The sequence below is a fragment of the Panthera leo genome, chromosome B3 (genome assembly GCF_018350215.1).
Source record: "Panthera leo isolate Ple1 chromosome B3, P.leo_Ple1_pat1.1, whole genome shotgun sequence".
In the NCBI taxonomy this organism is placed as follows: domain Eukaryota; kingdom Metazoa; phylum Chordata; class Mammalia; order Carnivora; family Felidae; genus Panthera; species Panthera leo.
The window spans coordinates 131496665-131514691 of NC_056684.1; the positions used below are offsets into that span (position 1 = coordinate 131496665).

General features: G+C 41.2%; 2 protein-coding genes across 10 annotated transcripts in view; one reads left to right on the top strand and one right to left on the bottom strand.

Annotated features, from left to right (window-relative positions):
• The window catches only part of ZC3H14 (zinc finger CCCH-type containing 14), a 47090-nt gene extending 40376 nt beyond the window's left edge, over positions 1-6714 (top strand). For 3 of the 5 annotated variants that reach the window (XM_042944019.1, XM_042944021.1, XM_042944022.1), the window contains 5 exons: positions 3173-3293; positions 4463-4599; positions 5235-5323; positions 6083-6189; positions 6578-6714. In XM_042944019.1, coding sequence (XP_042799953.1) covers positions 3173-3293; positions 4463-4599; positions 5235-5323; positions 6083-6189; positions 6578-6584 — 461 coding nt within the window. In that variant the 3' untranslated portion in view covers positions 6585-6714. Of the gene's footprint in view, positions 1-3172; positions 3294-4462; positions 4600-5231; positions 5324-6082; positions 6190-6577 lie in introns of all 5 variants that reach the window. The other 2 variants (XM_042944018.1, XM_042944020.1) reach the window with 1 other exon arrangement.
• A 914-nt stretch (positions 6715-7628) lies between these two features.
• The window catches only part of EML5 (EMAP like 5), a 185567-nt gene continuing 175168 nt past the window's right edge, over positions 7629-18027 (bottom strand). For all 5 annotated transcript variants that reach the window (XM_042944025.1, XM_042944024.1, XM_042944023.1 and 2 more), the window contains 9 exons: positions 17750-17907; positions 16215-16329; positions 14298-14486; positions 13947-14119; positions 12713-12875; positions 12187-12290; positions 11537-11690; positions 10722-10822; positions 7629-10495 (listed from right to left, as the gene is read on the bottom strand). In XM_042944025.1, coding sequence (XP_042799959.1) covers positions 10459-10495; positions 10722-10822; positions 11537-11690; positions 12187-12290; positions 12713-12875; positions 13947-14119; positions 14298-14486; positions 16215-16329; positions 17750-17907 — 1194 coding nt within the window. In that variant the 3' untranslated portion in view covers positions 7629-10458. The remainder of the gene's footprint in view (positions 10496-10721; positions 10823-11536; positions 11691-12186; positions 12291-12712; positions 12876-13946; positions 14120-14297; positions 14487-16214; positions 16330-17749; positions 17908-18027) is intronic.

An 18027-nucleotide genomic window follows, 5' to 3' on the forward strand; every position in this document is an offset into this window, starting at 1 on the left:
ACAGAAAAATGAATTAGGATGTTGATGCTATTTTTTTTTTTTTTTTAATTAATTTATTTTTTTTTTTTTAGGATGTTGATGCTATTTTTTACCTCAATGAAATTCCCTTGAAAGGAGTTTCTCACCTACTCTGTCAAGATACTTCCTGGAGGTTTAGCAAAAACCTTATGTTTAAGTTAATATCAAAGCATAGTATTTAGAAGTGAAATGAACAGTGCTGGTAACAGTACGCTTTCAGGCAGATGAACCTCTATCACTCACTGTTCTTCTCTCGCTGGATCCAGTGGCGAGTGCATGCACTGCCGAACGCTGTCATTGGTGACAGAGAATGGTAGTCGTGTTCCTCCTGTCTTCTGAAATTTGTAGAAACACCTTCATTGGTAGGGGAGACAATTACTGAAACGTAAAATGAATAGCATCAAAGTAAAAACAGTAATGGGTTTTGATATTCTTCCAAGTTAATCCTTTTCTTGGCAGAGACATGAAGATGGATTAAATCTCTTTTTCAGTCGATAAAAATATAATAGCCTTTAGGGGGAGATGATGAGTGAGGGAGGACGTAACTACTGTTGAAGAGAATGCTTTTTCTGCCGAGTCAATAATGTAATGTCATGGCTTTGATCAGTGGAGGGAGTTGAAAGTCTGACCCTATCAAAAGACAGAAAAAATTTTTAATGGTACCAAGGTGGTTAAGAACTACCGTAGTCCCGCAGTACAGATTTCTTGATCTTGTGTATTTTGTCTAAAAATGAGAGAAAAATTGGTAGCTTATGTATGTTAGGGTCTAATTTTGTTTAGATGTAGATGTCCACATGAGGCTTTACTGATGTATGTGTCATAGCAGTGACACTCTGAATAACATGTTAGTCAAACTTCTTGCCTAGGTTTCACAAGTGCCATGGCCATTATGGAGAGACAGCTGTGATGAGCGGTGAGCCTCCTTTACCGCTGCTTTGATCTGGGACTCAGTGTTTCACTGCTGCTCAAGGATGAATCTTTGTAGTAGTTAGAACTGAAGTGAGGCCTCGCAGAGAGGCTCTGGTCTTTCTTGGTCTCCCCACTCTAAGCAGGGAGTTTGAAACTTTTGTGATTTCTTTTGCTGGCTTTTGTCCAGTGTTTCAAGGATGCTGTCAACCGCAGTCCCCCTCTGCCCCTAGCCATTAAATGGCAGCACAGATTTTATGGCTTGCAATAAAAAGTGAATTTGCCTAATCCTAAACAGGAAAAGTTTTAACGGATCATGAAGTAAGTGTTGGGGAAAACCAGAGTCGTGACCTCTGTATATGTGACTTAATGTTTCCATTAGATCATGTTTCCTTGTAAAGTATTTAACTTCTTTAATACAGCCCATGAGTATCTACTGCATTTTCCAGCCACTCTGCTCTTGGGTATTCTTCAATTGACCTGGGCCAAATTGACTTCATTTGGCCTGGGTTCTCACGTATATACCATAGTGTAAAGTCTGTTTTTTCAGGAGGAGGGTAAGATGCATTCTCTGCAGGCAGGAGGCTAGAAACACTTGAAATTGGAGAAAACTGCTCTTTCCAGCCATACGAGATTTTGAGACTAAGGATACCTTTCTTGTTTTTAATGTTTTCTTTATTTTTGAGATTATGAATGGGGGAGGGACAGAGAGAGGGGGGAACTGAAGATCTGAAGCAGGCTCTGCGCTGACGACAGCAAACCCGTTGTGGGCCTCGAACTCACAAACCGTGAGGTCATGACCTGAGCCCATGTCCGACACTCTGCCAACTGAGCCACCCAGGCGCCCCCAGACTAAGGATACCTTTATATACTGGTGGCTTTTACCACTTCTAAAGTAGCGTGGGAAACTATATATTAGGCATAGTTTTACAGTAGCTCTTTGACGGTCCTTCTCTGGGCTCCAGGACTGGTTTTGTGTGCCTTGTTCTCCTATAATGAAGACTGAGATTGGGTCACTGGGTCATTAAATTCTCAGGATACTAGCTGCTGCGCTGTTCGGGTTTGACTGGTTGCCCGTTTGGCATTTTTGTTTCATTCAATCTAAAACTCTAAGGATGACATCATATTCTTTTTGCATAAATGAGGGAACTGAAGTTGAGGAACTAGGTAAGACTTGCCGCAAGTGTCTGGCTCAGCTAAGTTACAGAGCCAGATTTGAACTGTCTGACCGGGCAAGAGGACTAGAGCAATGTGGTTGAAGTGGTATTTGCTTTCATAAATGAGAATGTGAACCATAACATGTAACATCCATCCATGAGGCCTTGAGGCTTTTTTTTTTTTTTTTTTTTTTTTAAAGCTAGGGTGTGTTGGGCTGGGAGTTGGCAGGTTATTACAGCCTTTAGGTATAATTTTATTTGGCTATTCTGTGTTTTAAATGTGCATTAGTTGCCAGCGTTCAAAACTTATGTCACATAAAAAGGTTTTTGGTTTTCTGAATCAGGAGATAATCTGGCAACACGGGGCTCACTTTCCCACACCCTAGTGATTGACATGGTCATTGGACATGACCCCGCAAGGGATGGCAGGGAGCCCTGTCGATGGCGCAGGCACTTGCTCTCCAGGCTGCTCTTCCCCACCTTTGTTTCCTTCACACCAAGGCTTTCTGCCACCGTGCATCTCACACCCGGCCAGGCTCACTGTCAGTGGTCTGCGGGGCCCCCGTGGGCAATGGCATTTGTGACCCATTTTAGGCCAAAAACTTTTCCTCACGTTGATGGTGAGTTTCTTATTAACTGGACTTAGAACTAACTGCGTATATACCTCGGTGAGTGGGAAGATTTCCGTGTTTGAACTACACCTGGTCTTGTCTGAATGTGAGAATTTGTTCACATTCTCTGTCACTTTGTGTTTCCAGTTTTCCTTTCATTTGATTGGCTCCCTGCTTGACGTTCTTCCCTCTCTCTCCCATTTAATTTGGCTCTGAAATAATACTGGGAATTGGGGTTTGGGGGTACTTAGCACCCCTGAGTATTTTGCTTTTCGTGGTGAGAACTTCAGCCTACTTCCCGGTGACCTTGTATCGCAGGCTGTCATCTGTGTTAACCAGATTATCGGACTCGTTTCTTTTCTGACTCTGCACCTAGAGGAATGTAAGAGTTTGAGCCTGGGTTTTGAGGGAAATGTACTAAAGGTGCTGTGTACTGAATTGATCATAATTAATGAGATACTTTTCTTTTCCCTGTTCTAGCTGAGATGAGTGAACTGAGTGTGGCCCAGAAACCAGAAAAACTTCTGGAGCGTTGCAAGTACTGGCCTGCCTGTAAAAATGGGGATGAGTGTGCTTACCATCATCCTGTTTCACCTTGCAAGTGAGTAGCAGCAAGCTGATGGCTGATTTTCAGGGTTAATTCTAGATCTTAGAGCTTGTTCTGGTTTTTTTCTTTCCTGTGGGCAAGTTTGACCTTTGTAACTAACTGCAGTAACACTTAACCATTGTCCTCCCAGAATAGCATACGTGTGTGTGTGTTCGGCAGAGTAGAGAGATGGGGGAGAAGTCTTCTGCACGTTAAAGAGATAGATATGTATAAGTGCCCTGGTTTGTACTCACTGTGTACATACACAGCTATTAAGACATTGGACAAAAAAATAGTCACAGGCAATGATAAAACATTTTGGACTTGGGTATAATTTTTCCTTAGAAGTTGGCTGGTTCAGTGTCATGAGCTTTGAGAGGTGGCTTTTAGATTAAAACAAAAAAATTTTTTTTTGGTCCTAGAGGTGGAATCTCTCCATGTAATTTTTTTTTAACTTTAATTTTAATTTATTTTAGAGAGACACTGCAAGTGGGGGAGAGGGGCAGAGGAAGAAAGAGAATCCTAAGCAGGCTCCACATTTCTCACCGACCCCAACACAGGGCTCAATCCCACAACCCTGGGATCATGACCTGCACCGAAATCAAGCATTGGTTGCTCAACTGACTGAGCCACCCAGACGCTCCTCCGTGTTTTAACTTCTTTAAGGAAATTTTGATGTGAGAAGGATACGGATGTCCATAGAGGGAGACCAGAGAAGGAGTCTGTTTTGTGTAGCAATGCCTTGCACATACATTGTGCCCAGTACATTGAGTTTATTTCATAAAAGATTGTAGACCTGGATCTTACAGAGTACGTGGTGTGAATTCTTACCATAAGAAACTGTTTTGTCTTTCATGGTGGTGGCTTGCTGGAGTCGAAAATCTGTTACTACCCTCGGCTTTCAGATAAACTTCTATGTTCTGTTTTGAAATCTGCGCTCACTTAAAAGTTGAGTTTCCCAGGGAGCCTGGCAGGCTCAGTTGGAAGAGCAGTGTGACTGTTGATCTCGGGGTTGTGAGTTCAAGCCGCATGTTGGGTGTAGAGTTTACCTCAAAAAATTGAGTTTCCCTTTTTTTCTATTCTGTGTTTCTCAAAACAAGTAGTGATGGGGTATGAGGAGCCTCATCTACAAAAAAATTGATCATGCGTTGAGAAAAGTAATTGTGACTGTTTTTGTTTTATAGAGCCTTCCCCAATTGTAAATTTGCTGAGAAGTGTTTGTTTGTTCATCCAAATTGTAAATATGATGCAAAATGTACTAAACCAGATTGTCCCTTCACTCATATGAGTAGAAGAATTCCAGTACTGCCTCTAAAACCAGGTATGTGACCCTGTGCACCTACATTTAGGTGGAAGATGACATTTGTGATTTTATATGAGTTTATTTTTAGGAATTATCGTGCCAGAATCACCTAACCGGTCTTTAAAGAGCAAGTGTGTCTGTCCAGTAGCATTCTGAAGTATTTTCTCTAATGAATATATAAATCACTTTTGAGAAAGAGGGAGAGAGAGAATCCCAAGCAGGCTCTGCTGTCGGTGTAGATCCTGCCAGGGGGCTTGATCCCATGAACCGTGAGATCATGATCTGAGCTCAAGTCAAGAGTTGGATGACGCTAAACCATCTGAGCCCCACCTCAAATTTGTTTTTTTTTTTTTACATTTATTTTTGAGAGACAGAGCGCAAGTGGGAGAGGGGCAGAGAGAGAATGAGACACAGAATCCGAAGCAGGCTCCAGGCTCTGAGCTGTCAGCCCAGAGCCTGACACAGGGCTCAAACTCAGGAACGGTGAGGTCATGATCCGAGCCGAAGTCGGACGCTTAACCCACTGAGCCACCCAGGCGCCCCAGCCCCACCTCATTTTAATTTTATAACGGTTGCCATAAAAACATCAGTAGACTGCATGACAGATTATTTTGCCAAATTTGATCAGTCTTTGTTCTTATCTTCGTCAGCAGTTACAACACCAGCACCACCTTCTAGTAGTCAGCTGTGCCGTTATTTCCCTGCTTGTAAGAAAATGGAATGTCCCTTCTATCATCCAAAAGTAAGAATTTTCATTTTCCCAAAAATGATTCAGTGATTAACTCTTAATTCTGAGACCTGCAAGATCACTAGCAAATTGAATGTCTTGGGTATCCATGGTCCCCCCACCCACAGTCCCTGCGATCCTCATTTTTGTTAAGGTCATGATTTAAATTCTTTCTTGGCTGTCGGGTGAGCCACTGTTTGGCTCCTTAGGACAAGTGGTCTGAAACTAATGTCAGTATTGTGAGCTCTCAGGGTGAAGCTCCCCGTTGCTTAGTTTCCATTCTTCTCTGCCCCTAAGCCTATGGGTAGGTTTTTCTGTATGTGTGTTTTTCTCCCACCTCGTGTCGGAAACTGCAATGATGAAATTCGTGGTGCCACTTAACACCATCCAAATTTGTCCTGACGGTTTTCACTCTGTGTGCCAAAGATCGATGTATCTCCACCTGTTTAGTTGCTCAGGGTGAAATGATCTCTCTGAAATTGGGCCCTGAAGGCCATTATGAAAGACCTTCACTTCCCCCAACTGCATTTGGGCATAAATGAGGGTGTCCAGTGAAGGATGGATACTGTAAGGGATGTTGGGTCAGATGTGCAGGGTGATTAGAAGTTTTTATCATATGCCGGATAACTTACTGTTATTCTTTGACTAGGATTTTGTGTCTTGGGGGAGGGAGGTTCATTTTTCAAGGTTTCCGCATTAAAATATTACTAGACTATATGTCTCTCTCAAACTGCCTTTTTAAAAAAATGTTGAAACTCCGTTGTCTGTATTTAGCACTGCAGATTTAACACTCAGTGTACCAGACCTGACTGCACATTTTATCATCCCACCATCACTGTACCGCCACGACATGCCTTGAAATGGATTCGACCTCAAACCAGGTAAGGATTAGAAATCTACAGACTTGGGAGAAATGATCACTTTGATTTTTTTCTCTGCTGTTTCATTACACAGGGTCCTTCGGAAATTGTTTTACCAGTGGTTGCTTATTCACCTAGGTAATCTCCAGCTGAGATTTGCCTTCTGAATATATACTGCTTACAAATCTAACATCCGTTTTGTTAGCATTATTTCACAAAGTTTTAGTGTGGCCTGTGAATTTACGTCATTACCTTATACAATTGAATTTTTTGTAAAAAAATCTGGTACTTATGTTGTAAATCTGTCGAACAGATGTTCATTGTGTGAAAAATCATCTTAATAACTAGGTGTGTGTGTATATGTATATATGGATGTAAGGCATTAATTAAAAATTTTTTGTTTATTCAGTGAATGACAGTGCTACTTGGGAGAAGATTGTGGAGTTTGAAAGTTTCCATCTACTGATGAAAGATACTCTGCAGAACTTGTCAAACCTTTGAAACTTGGAATATATATTGCTTTCATAATATGAAGTTTATTGCCTATCTGAAGTGTCTAATTTTTCTAGTTTGTAAGTTTATTAAGTGGTTTTAACATTGGGTGTTTTTTGTTTTGACTGTGAAAAGACAGTTTAAAGGAAAAGCTAAATTCCATTAAAACATTTGAGGCTTGTTTGTACACTGCAATTTCAGTCTCAGCATTTACAGTGTGGTGATATTGTCAGTGCTGATAATCCATTCCGGGGCTATGATGTTGATACATGTTTAGTAAGAGGAGCATTCTAACTCTAAAGTTGGATTGCACTCACTTTTCCCAAGGGTTATCCACTGTGAAAACAGGCGTGGCCAGAAGTGTGGAGGCAGCTGAAAAAAGTCATTCAGTCCTGCTTTTTAATTTCAAGCGAATTTAGTTTGAAAAGCATGGTAGTACAGGCCTTTGGGGTTGAGTGATGCTTTGGTGAGTGGTTCCCAAATAGCCGGTCCCTTACCAGTGTCCGGGAAAGCCAGCTGCGATGGCAAGTGCAAAACAACAGGAACAGTTCCTTCAAATGCTTTACTGTTAACATACACTTTTTAAATAAATATTTTGGGAATGCATTTTATCACAAAATTATACAAATTTTTTTTTTACAGTTCTATATACAGAAGGTATCAGAAAACAGACTTTAAACTCACAAGATTATACATGTATTTTCACATTCTGAAAAATAACATTTTCAGAAATCCACAGAAAATTTTTTTAATGTAAAAATTAGATTTAAATAGTATATTTTCAATGACTAATTACAGAAATCAGATGGGTAAACTGCAAAGTAGGACTAAACTTTTGGACTATTGAATCAACACCCAGTTTTCTGTGTGTGGTTTTTAAAATAGTTAAGGCAAGAAGTGTCAGATGCTTTAGAATTAAATAACGGATCACTGATTTTAAAGACTTGATGTACAGCAGTTTTTAAAAAAAAAAAAAAGCTAAAAGTTGGTTGGAACAGAGTGAACTAATGCAAAAGAGATAAAGACCCAAACATTCTCAGGACCAAATTAAAGTTCATTAGTTATATACCCAAGGGATAATAAAACAGCATGTGTAAAAAGTCCATGTTTAAGAGCATGAAACCAGCAGTCTGTTTTGAGGCCATTGCTTTTCCACGGGTAGAAGAAAGAACCAATTATTAAACCATTTGTAAGTTGCACTTCGCTGTGCTGATTGGTAGGGAAAGACCGAGCCCTCACGTAGTTAGGCTGGGGTGAAATGACCATTCTGCTTCAGTCTAAAAAGTTGACTCCTCTGAATTTAAGGCATTTGTTCATTCCAGTGCTACTTAAGATTGAGCTTTATGTCTTTGCAGAAGAAATTAAATTTCTAGAAATACAACTTAAAAAACTTTTAGTAACCTCATTTATAAATGGCATATAGTTGCATTTTCCTAATTTCACTACAAAGAACACAAACGGGAAACAGCCTAAGTGATTTGGTTCAACCATCTCACAAGTCAGTGACGTGCTAAAAGCAGGGTTTTTTTTGTTTTGTTTTTTGCCATTTAATAAACACTGCCTGGGAACACATTTAAGAGTTTGTTACCTTCAGCTGCTCTGGTTTACGGGCAAGCTGAGGTTGACTCTACGTCTGTTGGATAACTTGGTCTAACGTGAACCACCATGAAAAAGAACCACCAGAAGGAAAGGAACGCCGGTGGTGCACGAGCGTGCACGGTGTGCTTTGGCGTGCGTTTATACACAGAAACAGGACCAAACGTGCCAGGACTCTCAAGTTACAAATTCAGGAGCTTAGTCAAATACTGCACATAAAAGTAAATCTCTGGGTTAAAAAAACAACACAGGGCAGAATCTTCATAACCTACCACGGTTACTCACCTTCCCTTAGCTGATGGCTGGTACAAACAAGGTGGTTGTGGGGTAACTACTTAAAATCCACAGTTTGAGTCCTGAAGCTGACAGCAGGGATTAAGGCTGGCCGCTGGAACAAAAACGCAGTGGAAGCATTTTTGTGCTCTATGCTTTATACTTTGTTATGGTTATTACTAGAGTTTCTACCTGTACCATGAAATGGGATTTCTCTTTAGCCAAAAGCTAGCAAACCTGGCTCAGAAGGAAAATTTGAAAGTGCAACACGCTCAAAAACGGGAAGGGAGAGGGTGGTTCAGGGAAATTTATTGAATGCCCCTTTATAATATACATGGATAGAAATTTAATATTAGCGTATTCTAAAATTTGGCTCAATTTAGGAGAATCCATTGATGTGACTATGAGCTTATGTTTCGAGCTTAATCATGCCTTAATCAGTCCTTCAGACAACAGCTACAATTCAGAGCTTTAAAACTGACCATGTTCAATCACCGGTTAGGCTTTCTGTGATAGGATTCAGCTATTTCTGTTTTTAGTATTTCCAAGGTGTTGGGCATACAAAATCGAGCTCAGGCCAAACAGATTTCCAGAACCTGAAGGGGTCTATTACGCTACAAAGATAATTAACACATTAAAATAAAAATTCATAGGACCAGTAGAGCATTTTAAACTTTTTCACACTTAGAAAAATATATTTTTAAATAGCAATCTACATAATCTCCAATCTTCAGGAAACTACAGACAGGCTAAACAGCAAATTCCTGAACGGCAAGTACTGATCTTTGGCAGCATTGAAGTGAATAGGGATAAAGATCTAAGAGTTCAGCCCTAATCCACCAAAAAGGAATTTTAATAGACAAGTGTTACAGGTGGACCTGTATTCATTCCTTCTGGAAGTCAGCCTATGGGGTGGCATACAGCTAATTAGTAAATTTTTTAAATAGAAACAAAAGCTATAAAAACTTCCAAGAGCTACTAAATTGTTTAACTTTGTAAATGTGACCTTGAACATTTCAGTGTACATGTGAAACAGGTGTTTCTACTAGACTACATCTTTAAATATTCAGTATGCTGTCCCGGTTAACTATTACTGCTCTCTAAACCTTTAACCCGTACACCACTGGAAAGGACTGTTCAGCATACTACTTTCTCATTGATGAAGCTATAATCATGTTCTAGTTTTTCAGCTAGAGAGAGGACTTGTGAACATTAAAGGATCGACAGCTCAACCATGAAAATGTAGTGCTCCTATACTACTAACTTTGGATTTGTTCCTGAATTTAAAACTGTCAGGAGAAAAGTGTCCTTTATAAAAAGAGGTTTATTGATGCTTAAGTAGCATTATCTTCTCCGGTAAAGCTTGTGTGTGTTTCCTTAGGGAAAATAATTGTTCACCTTTTAAAAGCTGTGATCCTTTAGGGTGATGGTGTGTTTTCTTTCCTTATGTAAACACGAGGAAAAAAATAAGTCATTAAATAATGAACCTTAAAAATAAACTAGAAATTCTAAAGAAGAAAAACTGTTTGCTTAAAAAGATGAAAACTATGCAAGTTGGGTTTTTAAGGTCTTGCTTTGTTGTTGTTTTTTGAGAAGCGCGGTCCTGTCAACCTCCCCAGCAGGTCTGCCAAGTCTGCACCCTCCCCCCAAACGGGGCTGGCTTTCACCAAGTGTTTTTTCCATCCTTCCTTGAAATGCAACCGTCTGGCAGTGTGTGGATTATGGACAGTTCTCCCAGTGCATACAGCAAGTTATCTTGAACTTATCTGTCTTCTACTTCGATGACTCTGGGCATTTATCCCTGTTACAATCCTAAGTTAGCACCACTTGCCCATGCAGGGTTTGGTTCTGTTTGCCTTTTTTTTTTTCCTCGTCTGTAATTCTGGTCTCTCAAGGCTGTTTATACAGTCTTCTCAGCATCCGTATCTTTTAGTGAGGCATATGTACACATTTCCAGACAAATAAACTGCAATAAAAAAAATGCAGTGAGAGTTCATTATATTTCTAGATTTTGTTTTTTAATGAGCTTTCAAATCATGACATGGATAAAAATTCTCATTAATTCATTTTATTTTGTATTTCATAGTACGTGACTCCACAGAACCAGCTACCCAGTTAGTTATATAGTGATATTAGATCTCTTCATAAAACTAAAGATAGTCCGTTCTTCTCTGGCTAGGAAAGTTACCAACCTGCAGTCATCACCTCCTGCGCTAACGACATGCCGATCACCACTGGTAAATCGAATATTGGTCACGTGAGGTGAATGACCCAAGAACCTTTTGTGCTTTGCCTGAAAAAACAACGAAAAAGAAAGCTTAGGATGTGTGAGGCACGTGAAAATCAAAGGTTCCTGTCCGGAACCCCGTCTCCATCACAGGGGCTGCGGAGAGAGTAGGCACTTCAGACCACACGCAGCGTTATTAGATGCTTTTTTACAAGCACCTGGGTGGCTCAGTCAGTTAAGCGTCCAGCTCGTGATTACGACTCAGGCCATGATCTCACAGTTCATGAGACTGAGCACCCTATCGGGCTCTGTCCTGACAGTGTGGAGCCTGCTTGGGGTTCTCAATCTCTCCCTCTCTCTCTCTGCCCCTCCCCTGCTGGAGTACTTTCTCAAAATAAATAAACATTGTTTTTTCATAGTACTGGATCTGCACCTTAACAGACCAGGCGTTTTGAGCAGTCAGATGTCTCCAGGCACTCTGAAAATTTTCCTTTGAGGAAGAGAATTTGAAACTTGGAAATCGATTAAAGGTTTAATAAAAGTCTAATAATCACAGCTCTATTAGGATAGTTTGCAAAGATGGTGTTACTTAGGGGGCACGGGGAGATAATTTCTAAAAGCTTTTATTTTTTGTTTTGAAAAAAATCTTAGGAACGAAAATTAAGTGTTTCTAAACCAGGAGACTAACATGTTTAAGCTGTTAAGTTATGGAAGAAGTACTAATGATCAGATGTCTAAACTAGAAAACTACATCCAAAACGAAACCAAACACAAACTTACAAATTTTTCAGGACATGGGAAGTCAAATAACTTAACCATCCCAAAGTCATCTCCTGTTACAAGGCTGATTCCTGAATGAGATACGCAGGCACAGTTGACATTGGCTTTCTCAGCATGTCTGGACCAGATTCCCAGAACTTCATCTCCTAGAATACTAGAGGGAAGGAATAAAGAAAATGTACGATAGCAAACACAGATGTACTACACTGAAAAAGGTTTTTGGTAATTAATTTCTACTTAATTATGTTCTTTAAAATTAATAAAGATGCTTATGCTACAGGAATTTGATGGATTGAAAAGATGGATACTCATGGTTATCTGTTACACAGCAAATTTGTAGGATTTCATTTCTAACCGCTGCAAGATTGCATTCGTTTAGGTAGAGAAATGATAGGATTGCTTAACAGTACCCGGTATGTGTTTTTATTGCTGGTTACTAAACCTAATATGTTAAGGAAAATATCAGGGTATCTTCAAAGGCTTTTAACCTTGATAAAGCATGAGAATATGTCCAGTCACAAGGAGTCCCAGCATGAGCATATCATTCTTCTCTTAGGAAGAACTCAGGAAACAGTAACAAACTTAGAACTTGACCACTGTTTCCTAGTGGAATGGCTCTAACTGTTCAGAAGCAGGATTTTCCAGTTTACCTAGTCCATGTGGCCCAAGTAATTCTGTCCATGGTGGCCTGATCCAGAACAGGTTTTCCTGAAGGCACTTCATAGACATGTCGTTTATAGCAACCAGTGGAGACCTTTCAGCGTATTAAAATGGGACAAGAATTCCATTAATGCGAGAGACACATCAGAAGGCTAGAGTATACTAGCAAAGCGTGCTATTTCATTTACATTTCTAACATTAAGAACATTAAAGATGACTACAAAAATCTGTCAGAAGAAGACGGAGAAAAGATCCGAGAAGAACAGGATATTAAAGAATGCAGAAACAGTGAAGAGTAAACAAAGGCAAGAGTTCAGAAGCTCTGGAACTCGGGAGTTTTTTCAGGAAGCTCTCGCCCAACGTGGGGCTCGAGTTCACGGCCCTGAGATCAAGAATCCCATGCTCTGCTGACTGAGCCAGCCAGGTGCCCCTCTGAAACTCAGGAGTTTTAAATGCATCCACTTAACAATGTAAAAACAGCTACTGTGAACTGGCTGTAGGACACAGGTACTGTACCTGGAGATATCTGCTATCTGCAGAGAAGTCCATTTGAATGACAAAGCTGGGAATGTCTCTGCAGTAACTGATTCTGCTAAGGGTGGGGCCCAATGTTAGGTCATAAAAATCCACCGAGTTCTCACTAGAACCCACTGCCAGAAACCGGGAATCCGGACTAAATCTGGAGGTGTAATAAAATATGTGAAAGATACATCAGCACACATGAAATCATAAATATTTAAGACCAGTAACTTCCATTCTACCTCAAAAACAAGTATGTGTGTGATCTGGCCTCAAGCAGATTTACCTGGTGGACACAACTGTGTGTATGGAGATTCTATTTGTGTTACATGGAACAGAATTTACATGTTATTTCAAGTGCCAATTCCCTTAAAAGTGTAGGTTTTGAAAAAGCCACTAACAATTACATAACTCCTAAGTTACATAGTTCCCCAAATTCACCAAGATAGGTTTCTTTCATCTGGAATCATGGTATCTTAACAGCAAAGGACACAGACCTGCTTAAGTCCCCTCAGGTTATCTGGTGAAGGGACACTATTTGAAGCTTGGAAGAAGTTACTTGAAGACACGAGTATATGCCTAGTGATCATGGGAAGTGATCTGGGACAACGCAGGTTCTTGAGGGGAATGGGGGACCTACAAGAAGTTTATATACTGAAGTCCTGAGGACGGTTTCATTTGTAAAAGGGTTTTTCGGTGAAGGGTGCAAGCAGATTCAGGAATCCATCTTGATCACACAGAGGCACTTGGCAAATAGTAGCCACTGTCCAGATAAGCTTAAGCACTGGAATATAAAGGTTCAAGAAAAGTTTAAAGTTTAATTAATTCAGATTCTGGGGCATAGATGTTTGATGGGTGTTAATTAAACGAGTGACTATATATGCAGTTGAGAGTTGGGGTTGCAGCTTTAGTTTCCAGGCTGACGTCTACAGGACAGATGGCTCTCTTCGGTGCAGCAGAAGATCATTCTTAGCAGGATGAACTTGCTGGACCTGTCCAGTGTGACGCTTCATCGTCAAGCGTTCCCTGAGTACATGCTCTTATAAGGCACCGTGGTTGATGCCACTAGATTAATAATTCGGCAAGAAGTAAGTACACAAAAGCCATATTTCAGCGTACAAGTGATGATGTGATAAAATGCTATAGGCACTAATGAGGACCTGTTTTCAAATGCAACCCGGGTCATTTAAGAATACATATACTAGAAATTCTATTCCATTTGTTGACTAACCTGATATCATGGATTGAACATCGTCTATCTCTCTTCTTTCCCCATATTTTTAGGGAGCTCACCAGTAAAATAATAAATTCTCCATTTTTCATTCCGATAGCCACCATGTCCCCTTCAGGGCTATAACACACGGTCCGAGCAGCATGTCCCAAGTTCACTTTGTTTAACATCTTCTGCATAAGAACCAAAAGAGCCACAGAAAACTACATTAAGTACTTACAAAGTAAACCAGTTCCTTTTCAACATAATTCTCAAATAGTTCTTCTCAAATAGTGCTAGCAATTTGGGACTTACACTCTCCTTAGAAATTGTAACTTAAAAGAAAAAAAGCCAAAAACTGTTTGTACCTACTTTATCAGCAATATCCCAGAGTCTCACTGTCCCATCTTCTGCGGCAGAAAGGAAAAAATCCCTGGAGGGATGTGTCACTAGTCCCCATATGGGCCCATCCACATGACCATTAACTAAAATATTGCAGGCTGCATTTTTCTCTCCAACTTCGATGATCTCCGCACTCCTTGTCCCAACTAGGATCTTGCCCTGAAACACAAGGGGATTGATATATTTATCGTAATTACAGCAATGTCTTTTAATAACTTAAGGACCCTACTGACCTTTCAGAGAACTTTTTGCTTTGAACTAACATAGTAGCAAGCCCATCATTAGCTCATGAGGTTTTTCTTTGACTAGAGGCACATCTGCAAGAGCCCCGAGTCTGCCAAAGAATAGAACTATTCTCTAAGACAGAGCCCTGACTTTGACTATATTTTAATCTGATGATCTCCAAAGAGGTGCAAGTGCGCTAAGATACAGGAAGAAAGTATTACATTTTATTTTTTTTTTAATTTTTTTTTTAAACGTTTTACTTATTTTTGAGACAGAGACAGAGCATGAGCAGGGGAGGGGCAGAGAGAGAGGGAGACACAGAATCGGAAGCAGGCTCCAGGCTCTGAGCCATCAGCCCAGAGCCCGACGCGGGGCTCGAACTCACGGACCGCGAGATCGTGACCTGAGCTGAAGTCGGACGCTCAACCGATTGAACCACCCAGGCGCCCCGAAAGTATTACATTTTAGTTAGAAAGTATAAATAGCAGTGTCTGGGTGGCTCGGTCAGTTGAGCGTCTGACTTCGACTCAGGTCATGATCTCCTTGCTCGTGAGTCTGAGACCCGTGTCAGGCTCTCTGCTGACAACTGGAGCCTGCTTCAATTCTGTGTCTCCCTCTCTCTCTGCCCCTCCCCTGTTCATGTCTCGCTCGCTCTCCAAACTAAACTTCAAAAAACAAAAAAGAAGTATAAATAAAAGCCTAATTAATACATGGACTGAAGATAATACATGTATATAATTTATAAATACACTTATTGTCAGTGCATGCATGGTCCAAATTTTTTATAGGAATGAATGTTTTTTAAAAGGGTGGCTGGGTAGAGCATACGACTCTTGATGTTGGGGGTTTTGAGTTTGAGCCCCATGCTTGGGGGGGGGGGGTTGAGTACTTACAAAATTAAGGTGCCTGGGGGGCTCAGTTGAGTGTCTGCCTTTGGCTCAGGTCATGATATATTTCATGAGTTCAAGCTTCACCTCGGACTCTGTGCTGTCAGTGTGGAGCCCACTTTGGATCCTCTGTCTCCCTCTCTCTCTGCCCTCCCCATGCTTGCCTCTCTCTCTCTCTCTCTCTCAAAAATAATGAGCATTGGGGCACCTAGGTGGCTCAGTCGGTTAAGTATCAGACTTCGGCTCGGGTCATGATCTCACAGTTCGTGGGTTCGGGCCCCACGCTGGGCTCTGTGCTGACAGCTCAAGGCCTGGAGCCTGCTTCGGATTCTGTCTCCCTCTCTGCCTCTCCCATGCTCGTGCTCTGTCTCTCTCCCACTCAAAAATAAACATGAAAAAAATGTTTTAATTAAAAAAAGAAATGTACATTTAAAAATAAAATTTAACAAAATTTTGCTCTAATCAAAATTGATTCAACTGGCAAGAAGTTTCACTGCTGCCCACCACGGTTGAATTAGTAGATTCAAGAAAACATGGAGGTTTAAATACTGTGTTGAGACCGGGGAGTAGCTTCTCATCTTAAGCGTGGCCCGGAGGCAGACGGCACACGGGCGCTGCCCGCGGGGCTGCGGGTGCAGCCGGGAAAAGGCAGAGCATAGTCAGCAAGCAGACTCCTCTGCAAGTGTCACTCGTCAAGTTGCAGAGGGCGAGGGAACTGCAAGAATAACCGTTCTCTACTTTTGGCTGCACCGGAACGGCTCTCGGAACATCTTACTTTGCCCCTGCACACGGAGCGGACACAGTCCGTGGCTTGTCCCGTGTCCAGCCTGAAGGCTCGGCACCGCCTCAGTTCCTGATCCCACAGCTTGACCGCTCCTCCTTCTCTTGACCTAAGAGCAACCCAAGCCAAATAAGCATTTTTATGAGCTATTACAAATCACTTTTATTACAAACAAATACTAAATTATACAAGCAGAACAGTAAAAAAAAAAAAAAAGGGGGGGGGGAGCCCGATATTCACTTTTTGTAGTCTCTAAACTTTCTGTGGCAACTTTAAGATACACTGTATTTGAGCCATTCAGTTGAAGCAAATTTTACCTGATGAAAATTCATTTTTCTGACATGAGTGTAATCTTCCTTAGTTCTCCACATCCCCCCGCCCCCATATAATGTATCCTCTTGATTAAGGAAATGTGCAGAATGATGTTTAATGTTAAAATGACAATGCAAACGTAAGGCTAGGTAACAGGATTAGAGGTGCTAAGCTATAGAAGAGATCTTTAATGGCCAAAAGGGGTGCGCTTTCCTTCGTATCATTGTTAAAATACCCACTGAAACCATCCAGCAGGCTACTAATGGGCAGAGGTGTGCTGAACAGAAGGCGTGTGGGAAACACCAGCGTCAGGGTAAGACAGAAAAGAGAAAACATAGCCCATTTATGGTTTTTCTCTTGGGAGAACTGAAAAATGTATTCCTTTATTTTCTGTTAGATGAATTGCTTGTCTTAGGAGAAAAGCACACCCAGGACCACAATACGGGGTTCGTTTTTGTGAAACACAAAAGCCGCTGCACTGGTGTTTGATTAGGTGGGTTCCCTCATCCTGGATGGACATGTGCGTGCTTCCTGGCCCCGCAAACACTACATTTTAACAAGAATAGGAGTATGTTGGCAGAAAATCCATTAGTATCTGGCTTCTTCTGGGAGGTTTTCAAATCACTCAGAAAAACGTCTTTCGTTAGACTTAAATTTTGAAGGCTGTTTTACACAATTTTATGTAACAAGTATTTTATGTAACGAGATTGCCTCAAGCAAAAGCAAACAAGGCAGTTTGTTTCTAGTGTCCTCACACCTTTCTGAGGCCGCCAGCTGTATGCACCTTACCCCTCAGTGTCTGTTTGGGCCAAAAAGGAGAGAGCAGGCAGTCAAGATACGTCCTGGGTTTGAGGGCAAAGATTCTCCCATGGGTCACTTCTTCCCCAGCAAATACTTATCCAGGCATACAGACATGAGGGAAATCAGTTCTCTGCCTACACGATAACCACCTAAACCATACCTCAGAGAAATAAGCTATCGCCCCAACTGTTGGGGTTAAGGTGTCTTTACACTGTGAAATAAATCAGAAGTGACTTAAGACAAGAAATTAAGAGTCAACAGGAAGGCACATAAAAGGCAATAAAGGCAAAGCACATGAGGAAGAAGGTCAGAGAGGATGATCCGTGTAGTCTAGAAATAACTAGAATAATTCACTGCAAACTGCAGGCAGCCCCCAGTGCATGAACGTGTGGTAAGGCTGTGGGAACAGGACTCACGGCCTTTCCTTGCCTCCGGTCACAATAAGTCCGTCTCGCAGTGTGGTGAACATGGCAAACACAGGCCCGTTGTGAGCTCTGGCCACGGTCCTACACAATATGTGATCTTTCCACACACAGACATCTCCACTGATGGTACCTGTAAACGTCAAGTTATTCTGAAAAGGAGCGGGGAAGGGGGAGACAAACTCATCAAAAGTTCAAATAGAGTTGAAACAGATGCAATTCTCTACCATAAGTGTGGCCTACCTCACCTTCTCAGATACAAAGAACATGAT